Source organism: Myotis daubentonii, chromosome 4, assembly GCF_963259705.1.
Source record: "Myotis daubentonii chromosome 4, mMyoDau2.1, whole genome shotgun sequence".
Classification (NCBI taxonomy): Eukaryota; Metazoa; Chordata; class Mammalia; order Chiroptera; family Vespertilionidae; genus Myotis; species Myotis daubentonii.
This window is the reverse complement of record NC_081843.1, coordinates 32,647,899-32,664,750: the sequence shown is the minus strand read 5'-3', so window position 1 is coordinate 32,664,750 and position 16,852 is coordinate 32,647,899. Positions and strand designations below refer to the sequence as shown.

At 40.2% G+C, this 16,852-nt stretch overlaps 1 protein-coding gene across 7 annotated transcripts in view; it reads left to right on the top strand.

Moving 5' to 3' along the window:
• The window catches only part of GTF2I (general transcription factor IIi), a 128,226-nt gene that overhangs the window by 97,923 nt on the left and 13,451 nt on the right, over window positions 1-16,852 (top strand). For all 7 annotated transcript variants that reach the window (XM_059693424.1, XM_059693423.1, XM_059693428.1 and 4 more), the window contains 7 exons: window positions 1,500-1,571; window positions 2,067-2,250; window positions 4,496-4,554; window positions 9,185-9,256; window positions 10,270-10,453; window positions 11,096-11,154; window positions 11,496-11,570. In XM_059693424.1, coding sequence (XP_059549407.1) covers window positions 1,500-1,571; window positions 2,067-2,250; window positions 4,496-4,554; window positions 9,185-9,256; window positions 10,270-10,453; window positions 11,096-11,154; window positions 11,496-11,570 — 705 coding nt within the window. The remainder of the gene's footprint in view (window positions 1-1,499; window positions 1,572-2,066; window positions 2,251-4,495; window positions 4,555-9,184; window positions 9,257-10,269; window positions 10,454-11,095; window positions 11,155-11,495; window positions 11,571-16,852) is intronic.

The following is a 16,852-nucleotide window of genomic DNA, read 5'->3' as shown; positions in this document are numbered from 1 at the left end:
AGCATATCTGTTCTTTTGAGATGCAAACATTATCTGGGATAAAGTATTGAACAATTTTTATTTTTTTAATATTAGTTTCTTCCATTTCCTGGAGTTATACATTCCTTTTTTTTTTTTTTTTAAATATATCTCTTTATTGATTTCAGAGAGGAAAGAAGAGGGAGAGAGAGATAAAAACATCAATGATGAGAGAGAATCATTGATGGGCTGCCTCCTGTATGTCCCCTACTGGGGATTGAGCCTGCAACCCAGGCATGTGCCCCCAGCCGGAATTTGGGACCCTTCAGTCCACATGCTGACGCTCTATCCACTGAGTCAATCCAGCTAGGGCTATTGAACAATTTATTACCCAAGTATACATTAGCCAATTAAATAATCATTCATCATTATACCTAGGACATAAAAAGATATACTAAAGCATATAGGCAACAGTATTATCAGTTGTTTGTTAGTTGTGTTTTGAAGGAAATACAATCGTGATTTGTTCTCTTGCTTGCTTTTGCAAGAGAGTAGACTGGGATGGGTATATAAAATAAAATTTGAGCCCTGGCCGGGTAGTGCAGTTGGTTAGAGCATCATCCAGATACACCAAGGTTTGATCCCTAGTCAGGGCACATACAAGAATCAACCAATGAATGCATAAATAAGTGGAACAACAAATCAATGTCTCTTTCTCCCTCTCTGTCTGTCTCTCTCTCTCTCAAATCAATAAATAAAAATTTAAGCCCAGCCAGTGTGGTTCAGTGGTTGAACTTCAACCCGTGAACCAAGAGGTCACCAGTTTGATTTCCAGTCAGGACACATGCCCAGGTTGCTGACTCGATCCCCAGTAGGGACTGTAAAGGGGGTAGCTGATCGATGATATTTCTCATATGTGTTTCTGTCTCTTTATCCCTCTCCCTTCCTCTCTCTCTAAAAATCTTTCAGAGAGGGAGAGAGAGATAGAAACATCAATGATGAGAGAGAATCATCGACCGGCTGCCTCCTGCATGCCTGCTGGGGATCGAGCCTGCAACCCAGGCATGTGCTCTGATTGGGAATTGAACCATGATCTCCTGGTTCATAGGTCGATGGTCACCCACTGAGCCATGCCAGCCAGGCAATAAAAACATATTTTTTTTTAAAAAGTTTTAAAAATACAATTTGCATCACTTAGAGTTTGTGTAGTGGAATGCTTGCGAGTAGTCTTAAATGCCTAAATTTATCATTGCATAAATCTGCTAGCTGTTTCTGAATAAACTGAATTGTATTATTTTCTATCTTTAATTATGACACTTTAGAACACCTATTACCTATGTAAAATTATCTTAAATTATAAATTTCCATTTTGTCAATTGTTTTATTCTTACTCTTTTTATTCAGTGTTAGTACTGTTTTAATAAACACATTCTGAAATCATAGGAATAATTTTAGTCAGAATAGCAAAATGATATTGCCTATTTCATAATTATATTAATGGCATCAAATTGAGGAAATTTGTATACTTTTTATTCTGACAGTAAAGGAAGAGTGGTATGCCAGAATTACTAAATTACGAAAGATGGTAGATCAGCTTTTCTGCAAAAAATTTGGTAAGTCTAATTTTTCCCCCAGCTAAAGTATATTAGAGAATAATTTCCCCAAATTTTGCTTTAACAAAGTAAATACAATAAATATGACTCACTTCTAGTTTTTCCCTATTGTTTCCAAATACATATTTATTATGAAACGTTCTAAACCTGTACCAAAGGGAGAGAATAGTGTAACAAACTCCCAGACACTCTTTATTGTGTCATAGTTTTCTTTTTTTATTTCTTTCAAAAGATACAGAAAAGTTTTTTATAATAAGATCTTAATGTTATTAAGATGGTCTTAGAATCAGGAAACATTTAAGTCCATCACAAGTTACCCTTGATCAGCGGCCCTTTATACCTGCAATTGCTGCTTTAAGTCTATTTCGTGGTTAGTGTATTGTTTCCAGAGTGTACTTGGCTTTCTAAAACATTGACATGTACACTGATTTGGATTGTACCAAAATATGATTGCAGCAGGAACTTAGTCTCCTGAATTGTTTTTCTTTTGTAAAGCTGAAGCCTTGGGGAGCGCTGAAGCTAAGGCTGTACCTTACCAGAAATTTGAGGCACATCCTAATGATCTCTATGTGGAAGGACTACCAGAAAACATTCCTTTTAGAAGTCCTTCATGGTATGGAATCCCAAGGCTTGAAAAAATTATTCAAGTGGGCAATCGAATTAAATTTGTTATTAAAAGGTAAGATTATAATCTACAGAAATAAATTTAATGTTGTCTTAAATATTAATTTAATGAAAATGGATGACTTTTTGTTCGCTTCTCAGTTGGACTAATTCTAGTTTTCAGAATTAAGGTGTTACATTTAGATTCATTTATGGAGCAAATGTTTATTTAGTGCCAGGTACCAGATGTACAAAATTGGGTATGACAGTTCAGATGACTTATTACAGACATAAATTCAATAAAGTATTACTAAGCACTTTGGGGGAGAAGACTAGGGGTAGCATGTGGATTGGTCAGTTGTACATAGAGATTGGAGAAAAGGTGTTTCAAATAAAGGAAATAATGTAAGTGGGGGCAAGAAGTATCGAATGTACTTTAATGTTTACCTAACCACTCCATTCTGTGCGGAGTGGGTTGAGATGCCTTGTGTGCACTGAGTGAAAGACAGATTGAGGCAGCCAAGTGGAGGGAAGGCCTTATGTCTTATACAATCAGTGGAGTGATTAAACAATTTTAAAGCTGATTCCCCTTAAAATAATTTGGATTTACATTTTAGAAATGCTGTTTTGGCTTGGGTTTGAAGGATAGCAGAATGGGTAATTTGGGAGCAGGGAGTGTAAACAGAAGGCCTGTTTTTAATACGGAAGAATTGTGGTGGATGAAGACTCTATTACTTGCTTATTACTGTTTGGGGGTTGTGCATTTGTGTATGTTTGTTGGGACTAATTGTATAAGGGAGAGGCAACTTTAGGATGATATAGCTAGATATTTCTAGCTATATTGTGATATAGTTCATTCGGGATTTAAAAAAAGAAGGTTGAGCTGGTTGGAGGGAAAGGTTTTGTACATTTAAGCTTAAAATGCATTTCAGGACATTCAGGTAGTTCCACCTGAATCTGTTAAAATTGCTATCCTGTCTAATAAAAGAGAAAAATGGTAATTGGCGTACGACGATACCCTTTTCATTGGCTAATCAGGGCTATATGCAAATTAACTGCCAACTAAGATTGGCAGTTAACTCCCAACAAGATGGCGGTTAATTTGCATATGTAGGCACAATGCAGGGAGGCGAAAGGGAAAGCAGGAAGAAGCCCCCTGCCACTGACAGTGATCAGAAACCAAGGGGGGGAGCTAAGAGCTGGGGGGCAGGGCAAAGGCGGCCCTGGGGCCGCCTTTGCCCTGCCCCCCAGCCATGATCAGAGAATCAGGCGCCTTTGCCACCCTGGCCAGTGATAGCAGGAAGTAGGGGTGGAGCCAGTGATGGGAGCTGGGCACGGTTGAAGCTGGCAGTCCCGGGAGCTAGGGGTCCCTTGCCTGGGCCTAAAGCGGAGCCCACGATCGCGGGGCCGCTGCAGCTGCGGGTCCCCGCTGCCCGGGGCCGGACGCCTCGGCCAGAGGCCTCAGGCCTGGTCAAGGGGCCGATCCGGTGATTGGTGATCGGAGGGTGATGAGGGTCAACTCCTCTGGCCGAGGCATCAGGCCTGGGTGGGGGGCGGAGCCGGGGATTGGGGGGATATGATGGTCCCCTTGCCCAGGCCTGAAGCCTGGGTCAGGCTTGGGCGGGGGGTAGAGCAAGCGATCAGAGGGAGATGGGGGTCCCCTGCCCAGGCATGATTCCTGGGCCAGAGGCCTCAGGCCTGGGTGGGGGCCAGAGCCAGTGATCGGGGGAAGATGGGAGTCCCCTGTCCAAGCCTGACACCTCTGGCGGAGGCATCAGGCCTGGGCAAGGGGCCGATCAGGAGATCGGAGGGTGATGGGGGTCTACGCCTCTGGCCGAGGCATCAGGCCTGGGCAAGGGGCAGAGCCAGCAATCGGAGGGGTCTGGGGGTCCCCTGCCCAAGCCTGACACCTGGGCCAGAGGCCTCAGGCCTGGGCTGGGGGCAGAACCAGTGATAGGGGGAAATGAGGGTCCCCTGCCCAGGCCTGACACCTCTGTCAGAGGCGTCAGGCCTGGGCAAGGGGCCGATCCTGCGATTGGAGGGTGATGGGGGTCAACGCCTGAGGGCTCCCAGTATGTGAGAGGGGGCAGGCTGGGCTGAGGGACACTCCCCCCCACTCCACCCCCGACACCCAGTGCACGAATTTCGTGCACCGGGCCCCTAGTTTTCAAAATAATCTGGAGTCACCAGAATGGTACTTTTCATTGCACAAGAAGGCAGAATGAACCATATTGAAAACCAGTGGCCCTGCACATATGTGTGGAGAAGGCCTGTAAGGCATTCCTAAATGCTCTGTTACTAATGTCAACTTATTTTTACAGACCAGAACTTCTGACTCACAGTACTACTGAAGTTACTCAGCCAAGAACGAATACACCAGGTAAAATAATAGTGAATTTCTTTTTTAAAAGCTTATGAAGCCCTGGCCAGATAGCTCAGTTGGTTAAAGTGTTGTCTTGATACGTCAAGGTTGCAGGTTTGATCCCTGGTCAGGAACATACAAGAAGCAACCAATGAATGCATAAATAAGTGGAACAATAAATTGATCTCTCTCCCTCTTCCTCTCCCTCTCTTTCCTTTGTCTCTCTCTCTCTTAAAATCAATAAATAAATAAATTGAAGGGATAAAACCTTATTAGATGAATTATTTTTAAGCTTTTAAAAAACATTTTAAAGCAATGGAATTCCTCTTCTTTCTTCAAAAATATATTTTGAGGAATTTCAGTACAGACACTACTTGATTTATCAATATGAACATAAGCAGTTTTAGAGAATTTTAGCTTTGAATTTGGACCAGTGGTGTTCAGTAGAAATAAAATGTGTGTCACAAATGCAAGCCACATATGTCATTTTACATTTTCTAGTAAACAAACCTGTTTTAACCTAATCAATATAAAATATACATGGAAAAGGAATTTGCATTTTTTATTTCATATGTTTACTAAAGGCCCAGTGCACGAAATTTGCAGTCCGGGAGCCCTCGGGGGATGTCCGACTGACAGCTTAGGCCCGCTTCTCCTGGGGGGCAGGCCTAAGCCATCAGTCAGACATCCTTAGCGCTGCTGTGGAGGCGGGAGAGGCTCCTGCCACCCCTGCTGTGCTTGCCAGCCATGAACCTGGCTTTTGGCTGAGTGGCGCTCCCCCAGTGGGAGCGCACTGACCACCAGGGTGCAGCTTCTGTGTTGAGCATTTGTCTCCTGGTGGTCAGTGTGTGTCATAGCAACCTGTCATTCTGCCAATCGGTCAATTTGTATATTAGCCTTGTATGATATAGGGTAGGTTATTCTATTTGAAATGCCCATGTGTATTTTATACTCTTATCTCAATTCAACGTGCCATGTTTTAAGTGCTCAGTTGTCAGATGTGGCAAATGTTGCAGACTATGCAGATTTAAACTTTAATCTTTATTTATACAAACCCTGTTTTTTCATCTTTTTTCCTTCCCTCACCTGAGATATGCTTTTTATTGATTTTAGAGAGGGGAAGGGGTGGGGCGGGGTGGGTAGGAGATAGAGGGAAGGAGTGAGGGAGGGGAGAGGCAGGGAGGGAGGGAAAAGAAAAGACAGAAGAAAGAGAAAGAAAGAAACATCAATGTGAGAGAGAAACATAGATCACTTGCCTCCCAAATGGACCCCAACTGGGGATCACACCCGCCACTTTTTGGTGTACAGGACGTTGCTTCAACTGATCCACACTGAACAGGGCTATACCCTATTTTTCAGAAGACAAATACTGTAATTCCAGCAATTGCACTGGCCAATAGAAAGATATATGAAGTCTCAGTTTTAATTATGTGAATGGTTTATTTTCTTTATTTAAGCTATAAGTCTGCTTTTATTTTCCATCTTTTTTTAAAATGTGTTTTTGTATTGATTTCAGGGAGAAAGGGAAAAGGGAGAGAGAGAGAGAAATATCAATGATGAGAATCACTGATCAGCTGCCTTCTGAACTCCCTACATGGGATCAAGCCTGCAACCCGGGTATATGCCCTGACTGGGAATCAACTGGTGACCTGGTTCATAGGTCTGTGCTTAACCACTGAACCATGCTGCCTGGGCTCTTTGTCATCTTTTTGTTTTCCATTGCAGAGTGTCAGAAAAGTGACCACAACTTGTATATCTTTTACAATCTTAGGGACTTTGTTGCCAAGAACCAATGGCTGTTTCTGTGTGTGTAGTTAACCATTCTTGTAAATACTAAGGTAAATGAACTATTATACAAGATGGAATTATTTTCTATACTAAAATACTCATCTTTCAACTCTTAGGGTACCTGGAGCAACTGGTGAAGGTCAGCCAGTATGCCAAATAGGTTGTATAATGTTGTGTTAATCATGGCATGAAAACTGGTTGAGACATACTGAACTAGGGAAACAAAATTATCCTGTGCCAGGAATCCTGCAGGTTGAGCATCAGAATCAGCACAGCAACTGCCTCAGCATGCATTTTTGATTTAGGCAGGAAACAATGTATTGATGATGAATTGAAGATTGGAGATGACACAGATTTTGCTAAGGGAAGTAATATATATATTAAAAAAAAAAAGTATTCCCAAAGGTAGAGCTTTAATATTGATTAGCCAGAATATGCTGGAAGTCTATGAATGACCTTTCATTTCTCAAGACAGACCTCAAATTCAAGTTTGTGATTAATATGATCACTGCTTAATATTGACTGCAAACTGAGAATGTTAAACATGCATCATTGAAAGGATATACCGGCACCATAGATGTCACTCCAAGGAGTGAGTAATAGCATTTTCATCAGTACTTGATCTGCTGTCTCCTAGCATAGATAATTCAAGTCCTGTTATCAAAAGAACCGATTCTCTGAATCATTAACAACATTTGGCCTCCTATTAGTCATAGATTTTAGAAAGAATTAAAGGTTATCATTCTTCATCCCAACAAAATGTTAAGTTGGTGTTCTAGTGAGCCAGTCATTATTAGTCTTTTGCCGGGCCAACTCAAGTTTAGACTATACAACAAAAGTTTTGTTAGTCACTATTGCCATCAGCAATGTCTTTTTTAATTCTTGGCATGACCTGGGATTAGGTAACAGTTGTATGCCTAAATACACTGTAGGTGTACTTCACCTTCAATCTGATAAAAGATAATACGTCAACTGTGAGAAAGTTGTGGAGCTAGCCAGGCAATTGAGCTTTGAATGGGAAGAATGGGGTGGTATTACTTGGCTCTTCTGAGGAGTAGTTCAGAGATCTTTTGTAAAACCAGAAAAGGAAGTGTAGGATGAGGTGAGACAGAAGGGGTGTCTGAGCAACAAGTTAACAGAAGCTCTTTACCTTGTAGAAGGAGAGGCTAGATATCTTTATAGTAATAATTCAGATTTGGTTTATACCAGAGTTACTCTGGCTGAATGGTTACACTACCATGCTAAATCCTTGAGATGCTAGTTTTCTTTTAAAGCAAAACTTCTAATGATCTTGTATAGTAAAGGTAAAGAAATATTAAGAGACTTTTTGAGGCCACCAACTTTTAGCAATATTTTCGGAACCTCTCCAACATCTCCTACTGCCTTTGTCAGTAAACACAATGACATTCACACTTAATTTTGTCAGACAAGTCCTGATTATCTGTCCCAGTGAGTGACATCCTGCACGTCTTTTTAATGACATATTTTTCTTTATTTTTACATTACATTTAAAAGGGAATGTTTGTCTTGTAAATAAGGGTTAAGGAAATAACCCATTGTAGATGTGAGTAGTGTTGAGTGGCAACCCTCAAATCTCTTTAACATTTATTTCTGCCATTTATTTCCATTTCTTTACCATTTATTTCTTGCTGTGATTAGTGAAGTTTGCTTTGTGTGGGTTTCTAGGCACATACCTGTTCAATAAAACAAGGAATGCCTGTATGGAAAGCAATTGCAAGTGAAGTTGTTGGTTGAACCTGGTATAGGCCTTCCCAATCCCCACAGGATTCTCTGATGTGACTCCAAGGAGGAATGTTTGAAAACCACTTATCTAGCCCTGGCTGGTGGCTCAGTTGGTTGGAACACCGTCCTGTACATCAAAATATTATGGGTTCCATTCCTGGTCAGGGCACATACCCAGGCTGTGGGTTTGATCCCCAATTGGGTGTATATGGGAGGCAACTGATAGATGTTTCTCTCCCACATCTGTGTTTCTGTTTCTCCCCCTTCCTCTCTCTCTCAAATAATTAAAAACATATACTTGGGTGAGGATTAAAAAACACACAAAACACTCATTTAGAGCACTCTTATGAACAAGTTCTGTGTTGTTGTTTTTCACGTATGTTTTTATTATTTAGAGAGAGGGAGAGGAAGGGGAAGGGATAGAGAGATAAAAACATTGATGAGAGAGATCATCATTGATCAGCCACCCCCACCAGGGACTGAGCCCAAAACATGGGCACATGCCACATCCAGGAATCAAACCAGCTACTTCTTGAGTCATGGGTTGACACTCAACCACTGCGTCACGCCGGCTGGGCTGAACATGAACAAGTTCTTTGTTTTCAATGTGAACTTAAATTTGAACCCTGTCTCTCTCAGTTCTTTTGATATTTGACAAGTGCAGGAAATCATTCCTTTTTTTCTTTCTTTTTTGTTTGTTTGTTGTTAATCCTCACCCAAGGATATTTTTCTATTGATTTTTAGAGAGAGTGGAAGGGAGGGGTAGAGACAGAGAGACACATCAACGTGAGAGAGACATATTGATTAGTTGCAACCCACATACATGCCCTTGACCAGAATCAAACCTGGAACCCTTCAGTCTGAGGCCAACACTTTGTCCACTGAGCCAAACTGGCTAGGGCAGGAAATCATTATTTCCTTAAGATCCAGTGTTTTTATTCTTAAATAAAATTGAATTAAGAGTATCCCTGGGTTATACACCTAAAACTAATATATTACATGTCAATCACATCTCAATTTTTTAAAAAGAGCATCACTGGAAAGAACAGCATTCAATCTAATTTTGTGTCAGAACCAATAAGGAGCATTATTAATTAGTTTCATTTTTGCTTCGTAGTCAAAGAAGATTGGAATGTCAGAATTACCAAGCTACGGAAGCAAGTGGAAGAGATTTTTAATTTGAAATTTGGTAAGTAAAACTCAGTGATTATGTCTTAACTGAAAAACAAATGAAAGGCAGTGTTGTGAATGAATTATATCAGTTCATGACCTAAAGAAGGACAGTCCCAGAAAATGGGTTTTGGTTTATTTCTGCTACTAAATTCACTATTCAAACTGAACAATTTATTTTTCTTGGATTCAATTTTCTCATATGTCAAAATGGGAGAGCAAGGGAGGAGTTGGGCTAAGTCTCAGTTCCTCTGCTGTACTTCTAAGCTGGCTAACACCGAATGGCCACTAGGTTTCACCATGTTTCAGCGTAGAGCTGTTGACAGCAGTTTCCTGGAGCGCTGTCTGGAGAGGGATTCTGAGGAGGCTCAGCAGGTGTTTCCGTTGACTGGGGGTGTCTGTCATGGAGAAGAAAGTAGGGAGTGGGAGAGATAGCAGTGTTCCCTGGGCGGTCCCATCGTCCTTTTAATACCTGGTATTGACGTTTGTGTCCTATATCTGGAATCTTATTTACTCGACCTCTGATCTCTAACTTGAGTTATGCTTAGATACATCATATGCAACTTATTTTTTAAACAGCAAACTTGCATCTAGGTGACATACAAAGTCTGGGTATGTGCTATAGTTCATTCTGTCAGAGCACAGAGATAATTTTGACTAGAAATATAACTGTCCCTTTGATATGAAGTGTTAAAATGTTCATCTTAAAAGTACTTATTTTTTAGGCTTGTTCTTCAGTTTTGCACAATATACTAAGCCTTCCTATTGAATGGTTATTATTAGATTGTAGGGAACTTTTGCATAACATATTTGAGAATGTCCAGATGTTTACTGGGTTAATTGTGGTAATTATTTTGCAATATGTACAAATACTGTATTGTTATATTTTACACTGGAAACTAATATGATGTTATATGTCAATTACACCTCTTGAAAAGATAAAACATGAAAAAAAGAATGCTGTCAGACAAAAATAAAAGATTATAAAATTTTATCTTCCATATATTTGTTTGTTTGTTTTCCCGATTTCAGCTCAAGCTCTTGGACTCACAGAAGCAGTAAAAGTACCATACCCTGTGTTTGAATCAAATCCTGAGTTCCTTTATGTAGAAGGCTTGCCAGAAGGAATTCCCTTCCGAAGCCCTACCTGGTTTGGAATTCCACGACTTGAAAGGATTGTTCGTGGCAGTAATAAAATCAAGTTTGTTGTTAAAAAGTAAGTTCTATTTGCCAATGTAGTCATTTCTGGAATTATGATAAAGTTATTATTTCTATTTAAATTATTTTCTAGCTCCATGTGACAGCTAAGCCTTTGGCATCCAGGATGGAAAAGCATAGCTCTGAGCTACAGTCCTGGCATTGTCCATTGCCTTTGCAAGTTCTTTAACTTATACTTCATTTTCTTCATTAGTACAAAAAGAATTACAACACCTGCCTCACAGTGGTGATATTCAAGTTGGTTAGAAACAACTCTCTCTTAATATGGCTGAATATTTGCATGGAGGATGAAAATGTTCATTTTTATCTTCTCTCTTATCCCTTGTTAAACTTAAGGGCAACTGAATCTCAATGATTAAGTTCCTTATTACTTGTCTGCATAATTTTAGTAGCTGCAGAAACTAGTGTTAATTTTTGTTTTCATGAAAGAAGCTATTTATTTTTCCTAAAATCATTTAGTAGATAGTTGTGGGAAGGAAAAGTGAGTTTTTTAGGTTCAGTAAAGTAGACATTATTGTTGCATTGCAGAATGATCCTGTGATCACCTTTATTAAAAATATTGGTCATGATCATTTTTACTAACTGTGAAGACCAATATTATTATACTGGTTATTGTAATGTTTCTTTGTTTTTTCTCCAGACCTGAACTAGTTATTTCCTACTTGCCTCCTGGAATGGCTAGTAAAATAAACACTAAAGGTAAGAGATTATATATACTCTTTATTATACTTCAGTGCATTAAAACATTGTTTTTCAACATTACCTAAATCATACTGAATCATTGACCAATATTTTTAAGGTATTTTATTTAATGGACCTTTTGTTTTTCAAACATTCATTTAAAATTTCATGTTTGCAATCCTCCGTTCATGTTTCCACAGCTTTGTTGAGACTCATGTGGAGGATAACACTACCAGTTTAATTCTTCAGGTTTCTTTGAAAAGAGCCAAACTGTATGAATTTTAATACTCCGCTCTTATAAAGCATCCCCTTCTGTTTTTCTTACAATATGCAAAAATAATCATGTGCTTACTTGACAGCCCTGCAGTCCCCAAAAAGACCACGAAGCCCTGGGAGTAATTCAAAAGTTCCTGAAATTGAGGTCACTGTGGAAGGTGAGGCCACGCTGTGGCATGCTTCTGTTATGTTTGTGGATTCTTCAGAGTACTATGTATATTTTTATGCAAATGAGTTTTTATAGTACTGGTTTTAGATGTGAATATACTACCTGCTTAAAGCTAAATTTCTGAATGTTTCTAATTGAAATTTTCAAAATGGTTAACATGATGTTCATTGAGCATATTGTAAACTGCTTGCAAGAAAATCCCTAAAAATTTTTTCTGTCTTATTAAGGTGACAGGAATGTGTGGAATTTTTTTTTTTTCTGATATCCTTTATTTCCTATTCTTTTCAGGAAAAAAGTTTAGGGATATGGTATAATAGGCAGCCCTTGTCAAGGGCACATACCTCAGTTGCAGGCTATGTGGGAGGCAACCAATCAATCTGTCTCTCTCACATCGCTGTTTCTCTGTCTCTTGCCTCCACTCTCTCTAAAATCAATGGAAAAATATCCTCAGGTGCCGAAACCGGTTTGGCTCAGTGGATGGAGCGTTGGCCTGCGGACTGAAGGGTCCCAGGTTCGATTCCGGTCAGGGGCATGTGCCTGGGTTGCGGGCACATCCCCGGTGAAGGGTGTGCAGGAGGCAGCTGATTGATGTTTCTCTCTCATCGATGTTTCTAACTCTCTGTCTCTCTCCCTTTCTCTCTGTAAAAAAAATCAATAAAATATAAAAAAGAAAAAAAAGAAAAATATCCTCAGGTGAAGATTAACAAAAATAAATAAATTAAATGTATTCTAAAAAATAAAATAAAAAGCAGTACCTTGGATTACACTAGTTCCTTCTACATCCTCAGGTTACTTCCTTTTCTCCACTTCCATTAGGTTTGTGGAATTCATACCTTTTCAGGATCACATGTGAAAGTACTTCATATAGTATTAAAGACAATCTTCAACCTATATCTTAGGTGTGGCCATGTCCTTCCATCTTTTCATTAATACAGAAGAAAAAGATAACTTCATGAGGGTAATTCTTTGTTGTCATATAACCTCAAGTTTTGTATTGAGTTTTCATGTTGATATTAAGTGGAGCCTTAGTCCATCCCTATTTAGTTATCTTGTATATTCACAGAGAACCTGTTTTATCACATGAAAGGCATCAGGAATTCTTGTTCAATTTATGGATATCATACACCAGTTTAGTAATGTCTGTTAAAAATTGAATTTAAATATGGCCCAACCAGTGTGGCTCAGCGGTTGAATGTTGACCAAAGAACCAGAAGGTCACGGTTCGATTCCCGGTCAGAGTACATGCCCAGGTTTCTATCTCTCTCCCCTCCTCTCTCTGAAATCAATAAAAACAAATAAGCAAACAAGTTTAAAGGTACTCAATCCTTTATTTTCCTCTTTTAGGATAAGATCTGAGGAAGCTTTCTCTAATACACAAATTTTCCATGCTTTCCTGAAGGAACTCAAGTAAAAAGTAAGATGCTTAGGGTGTTACTTTTAGTAAAAAGATCGAGATGCTGAGGAACCAGACAAACCTGGGTCTGAAACCATACAGATTTTGACAATATGAACAATGATACTGCATAAGATGGTGATGAAAGCTTCACAGAGAAGATTACACGTGAACTAGGCTTTGCTGGAAGAGCAGAATATCTCTAGGCAGAGACAGAAATGCCATTCCAGAGAGAGCATAGCGTGAGCAAAGGTACTGATTACTAGTAAATACAGTAACACAGTTTGAGTGATGACAAATAATCTCATGTCTTAGGGCGCATCATTTTGCATCTTGTTCCAACTGTACTTGTTATCTCAGGACCTTTTAAGGCTTCAGTGGCCAGAAAAGTCCTGGAACCAGCTGATTCTAGGGTCAGAATAGTTACATTCTTGATATGATTGATCAGTGCTGTCTTCATTTGATATTAATGAGTAAAATTAATAAAGGAGTAATGGCCCCAAACGTCACTAAGGTTGTGAGATTAAAGGTCACAAAAAGAGAGAAGGAAAGGAGGGGTGGTGACATGACAAAGAATCAAGAAGTTGAATAAAATGCTTAAATAAGAGATAGAAAGGGTATTTTACAATATAACAATATACTCGTGATAGGAGTAAAGGTGTTATAAGAAAACTGTGTACCTCAAAAAAGGAGAGACTGCTGTCAAAGAACCCTGGTAGAGTTACAAACTTTCTTATTTTAAAACATTCTGGATATTAAGAAACATGACTCTAGGCCAAACCGGTTTGGCTCAGTGGATAGAGCGTCGGCCTGTGGACTGAAGGGTCCCAGGTTCGATTCCGGTTAAGGGTATGTACCTAGGTTGCGTGCACATCCCCAGTAGGGGGTGTACAGGAGGCAGCTGGTCGATATTTCTCTCTCATTGATGTTTCTAACCCTCTATCTCTCTCCCTCCCTCTCTATAAAAAAATCAATAAAATATATATAAAGAAACATGACTCTATACATAGAGGACAGAAAACATGCAGTAAAAGTCACTACACTGCTAACCTTTTTTTTCTCCTGTTTGACTAGTGTAAAGTTATATTGTGTATATACTAGTGTCCTGATCTCAAATTAATCTGTGAATGTTAAATATTAAAATCAGGGATAATCAAACATCCAGTTAATACACACTGTTTACATAGGCACTATTCTATAGAGCAGGGGTGGGGAATGTCTGGTCTGTAGGCCATATAAGGCCCGAGAAATCATTTGGCCTGGCCCTGCCAAGGCGTTAGGGGTGAATGAATTAAATGTTTGGCCAAATATAGCCAAATATATTTTATTGATTTTTTTTTACAGAGAGGAAGGGAGAGGGATAGAGAGCTAGAAACATTGATGAGAGAGAAACTTCGATCAGCTGCCTCCTGCACACGCCCCACTGGGTATGTGTCCGCAACCAAGGTACATGCCCTTGACCAGAATCGAACCCGGGATCCTTCAGTCCACAGGCCAACGCTCTATCCACTGAGCCAGACCGGTCAGGGCCAGGCTAATTTTTTTTTCTGTGTCTAAAGTATTTTATTAAATTAAATATGTAATTTGTAAATGGCTTCATAAGAAATTTTTTTTTTTTTTTGGGTGGCAGTGGTGGGATATAAGCAAAGTTACAAAAAGTTACAAAACATTTTCAATAAAAAAGTAGAGTTAACAGCAAAATTACATTTTCTTTATCCTATATAATAAAGCAGTAATATAATAAAGCAGTAATATGCAAGTTGACGGTCGTGCCCTCGCACAAGATGGCCACTCCCTTGTGGTCACAAGATGGCCTGCAGGGGAGGGCAGTTGGGGGTGACCAGGCCTGCAGGGAGTGCTGAGTGATTCCTTCCATGACCCGCGTGGAGTAGGGTTCGGTATCTGAAAGAAGAGCCGCACAACAAATGAAAGAAAGAGACACAAGATAATTTTGCAATACCGGGGGACCAGGCGGGCAAGTCCGGAAAGACTTCCTCCGCCGTGCTCAGGTCTCACCAAGCTTTTATTCATCTGGAGTAGCCCTTAGGGTAAGGAGGTTTTAATGACACACATCAGCAGACAATTTTCTGATTAGCTCATCAACAGATCTCCAGGAGTATCTGATCAACAACAATCAGCAAAGATCTACATAAGCACCCAAGGAATTACGTGAACTAAGGTGGAGATGCTTCAACTATCATCACTCAAATTAACCGGGCCGCTCACAGTTCCGACCCTTCACTAGAACTTCAAAGGCTACTAGCCTTTTCTGGGGGGTCTCTGTCCAAACTCAGCTAGTAAAGACAATGAATGGACTCCGGCAAGGGAGGGCAGTTAGGGGTGACCGGGCCTGCAGGGGAGGGCAGTTGGGGGTGACCGGGCCAGCAGGGGAAGGCAGTTGGGGGCGATCGGGCTGGCAGGGGAGCAGTTAGGTGTCTGCCAGGCTGGCAGGAGAGTGGTTAGAGGGTGACCAGGCTGGCAGGCAGAAGCAGTTAGGGGCAGGCAGGCAGGTGAGCGGTTAGGAGCCAGTGGTCCTGGATTGTGAGAGGGACGTCTGACTGCCCCGAGGGGTCCCAGATTGGAGAGGGTGCAGAGGGTGCAGGCTGGGTTGAAGGACACACACACACACACACACACACACACACACACACACACACACCAGTGCACAAATTTCATGCACTGGGCCTCTATTAGTACAAATAAAAACATTTAGTTTCTAATACTTGTATACTGTCTGAAATTTTTACTATATATTCTCCAACTGATAGTTGCAATGATGTACTTTAATGAGAAGTCCCACAGTTAACTCAGTCATCTATATATTTAAAAGCCCAAACCACCAGTCGACCAGTTTCTATGACGCGCACTGACCACTGGGGGGCAGACTGTCAATGTAGGAGCTGCCCCCTGGTGGTCAATGCTCTCCCACAGCCAGGCAACCTCCTGTGGCCCCTCCTCCCAGCTGGCTGGCCCCCCCCTTCTACCCTCCCCCCATTTCCCATCACTGGCCAGGCCTAGGGACCCCACCCATACACAAACTCATGCCCTGGGCCTCTAGTTTGTTAATAACAGGTTCATTATTTGGACCATAAAAGTCAATTGCTCAACTTGATGGAAAATCATAAAATTTCTCATCATACACTGTGAAGTTCTAAAAGGCTCTTTGGGATGTAGATGTAGTCTAGCCATGTTTTTCTATTAAATTTTCTAAAGAAAGAAAGGAAAAAAATTCTCTAAAGCAGCATTAAGTAACACTGTAAACTTGAATTACATTTTAAAAATAAGCACCATTAACAAACATTCTACATAAACTTACTTTACTTTTTTTTTTGGCCACACAAACATTTAAATTTGTTTCTTTAACATGTAATTAAAAATAAACATTATTTAACCACTAGCAAGCTAACTTTTAGGTTGATAATTTTGTGTGGCCCACAAATGTCGGACAAATATCCAGATGGCCCTTGGCAGAAAACAAGGTTCCCCACTCCAGTTTAATCACTAGCTGACCCAACACAAAAAAGAGTTCGGGGCTGGGGTTTATAAGAATAACTGAAACTAACAGTCATTTTTATTTAATGGAAAACAACTGATTGTTTCTAAGTTGTGCTAAGAATTCAAAGAATGGTCAGTTAGAGAATCCAAGGGAAAACTTAATAGTGAAGATAAGACAGTTGTACCTAAAGTTGTGCTTGTGTTCAAGGGTTGAAAGGAAAACATATAAGCAAACATAGGTAACCAAAAATTACATGTTTCCAAGAGGGCATGATGAAGCATTAAGTGAATTGAATGTAACTAAGATGAGCCAGAAAGCTAATTCTGTTTTGGGGAGAATGCCTAATTGTCAGGATAGAAATAGAAAAATGGGTGGGAGTCTG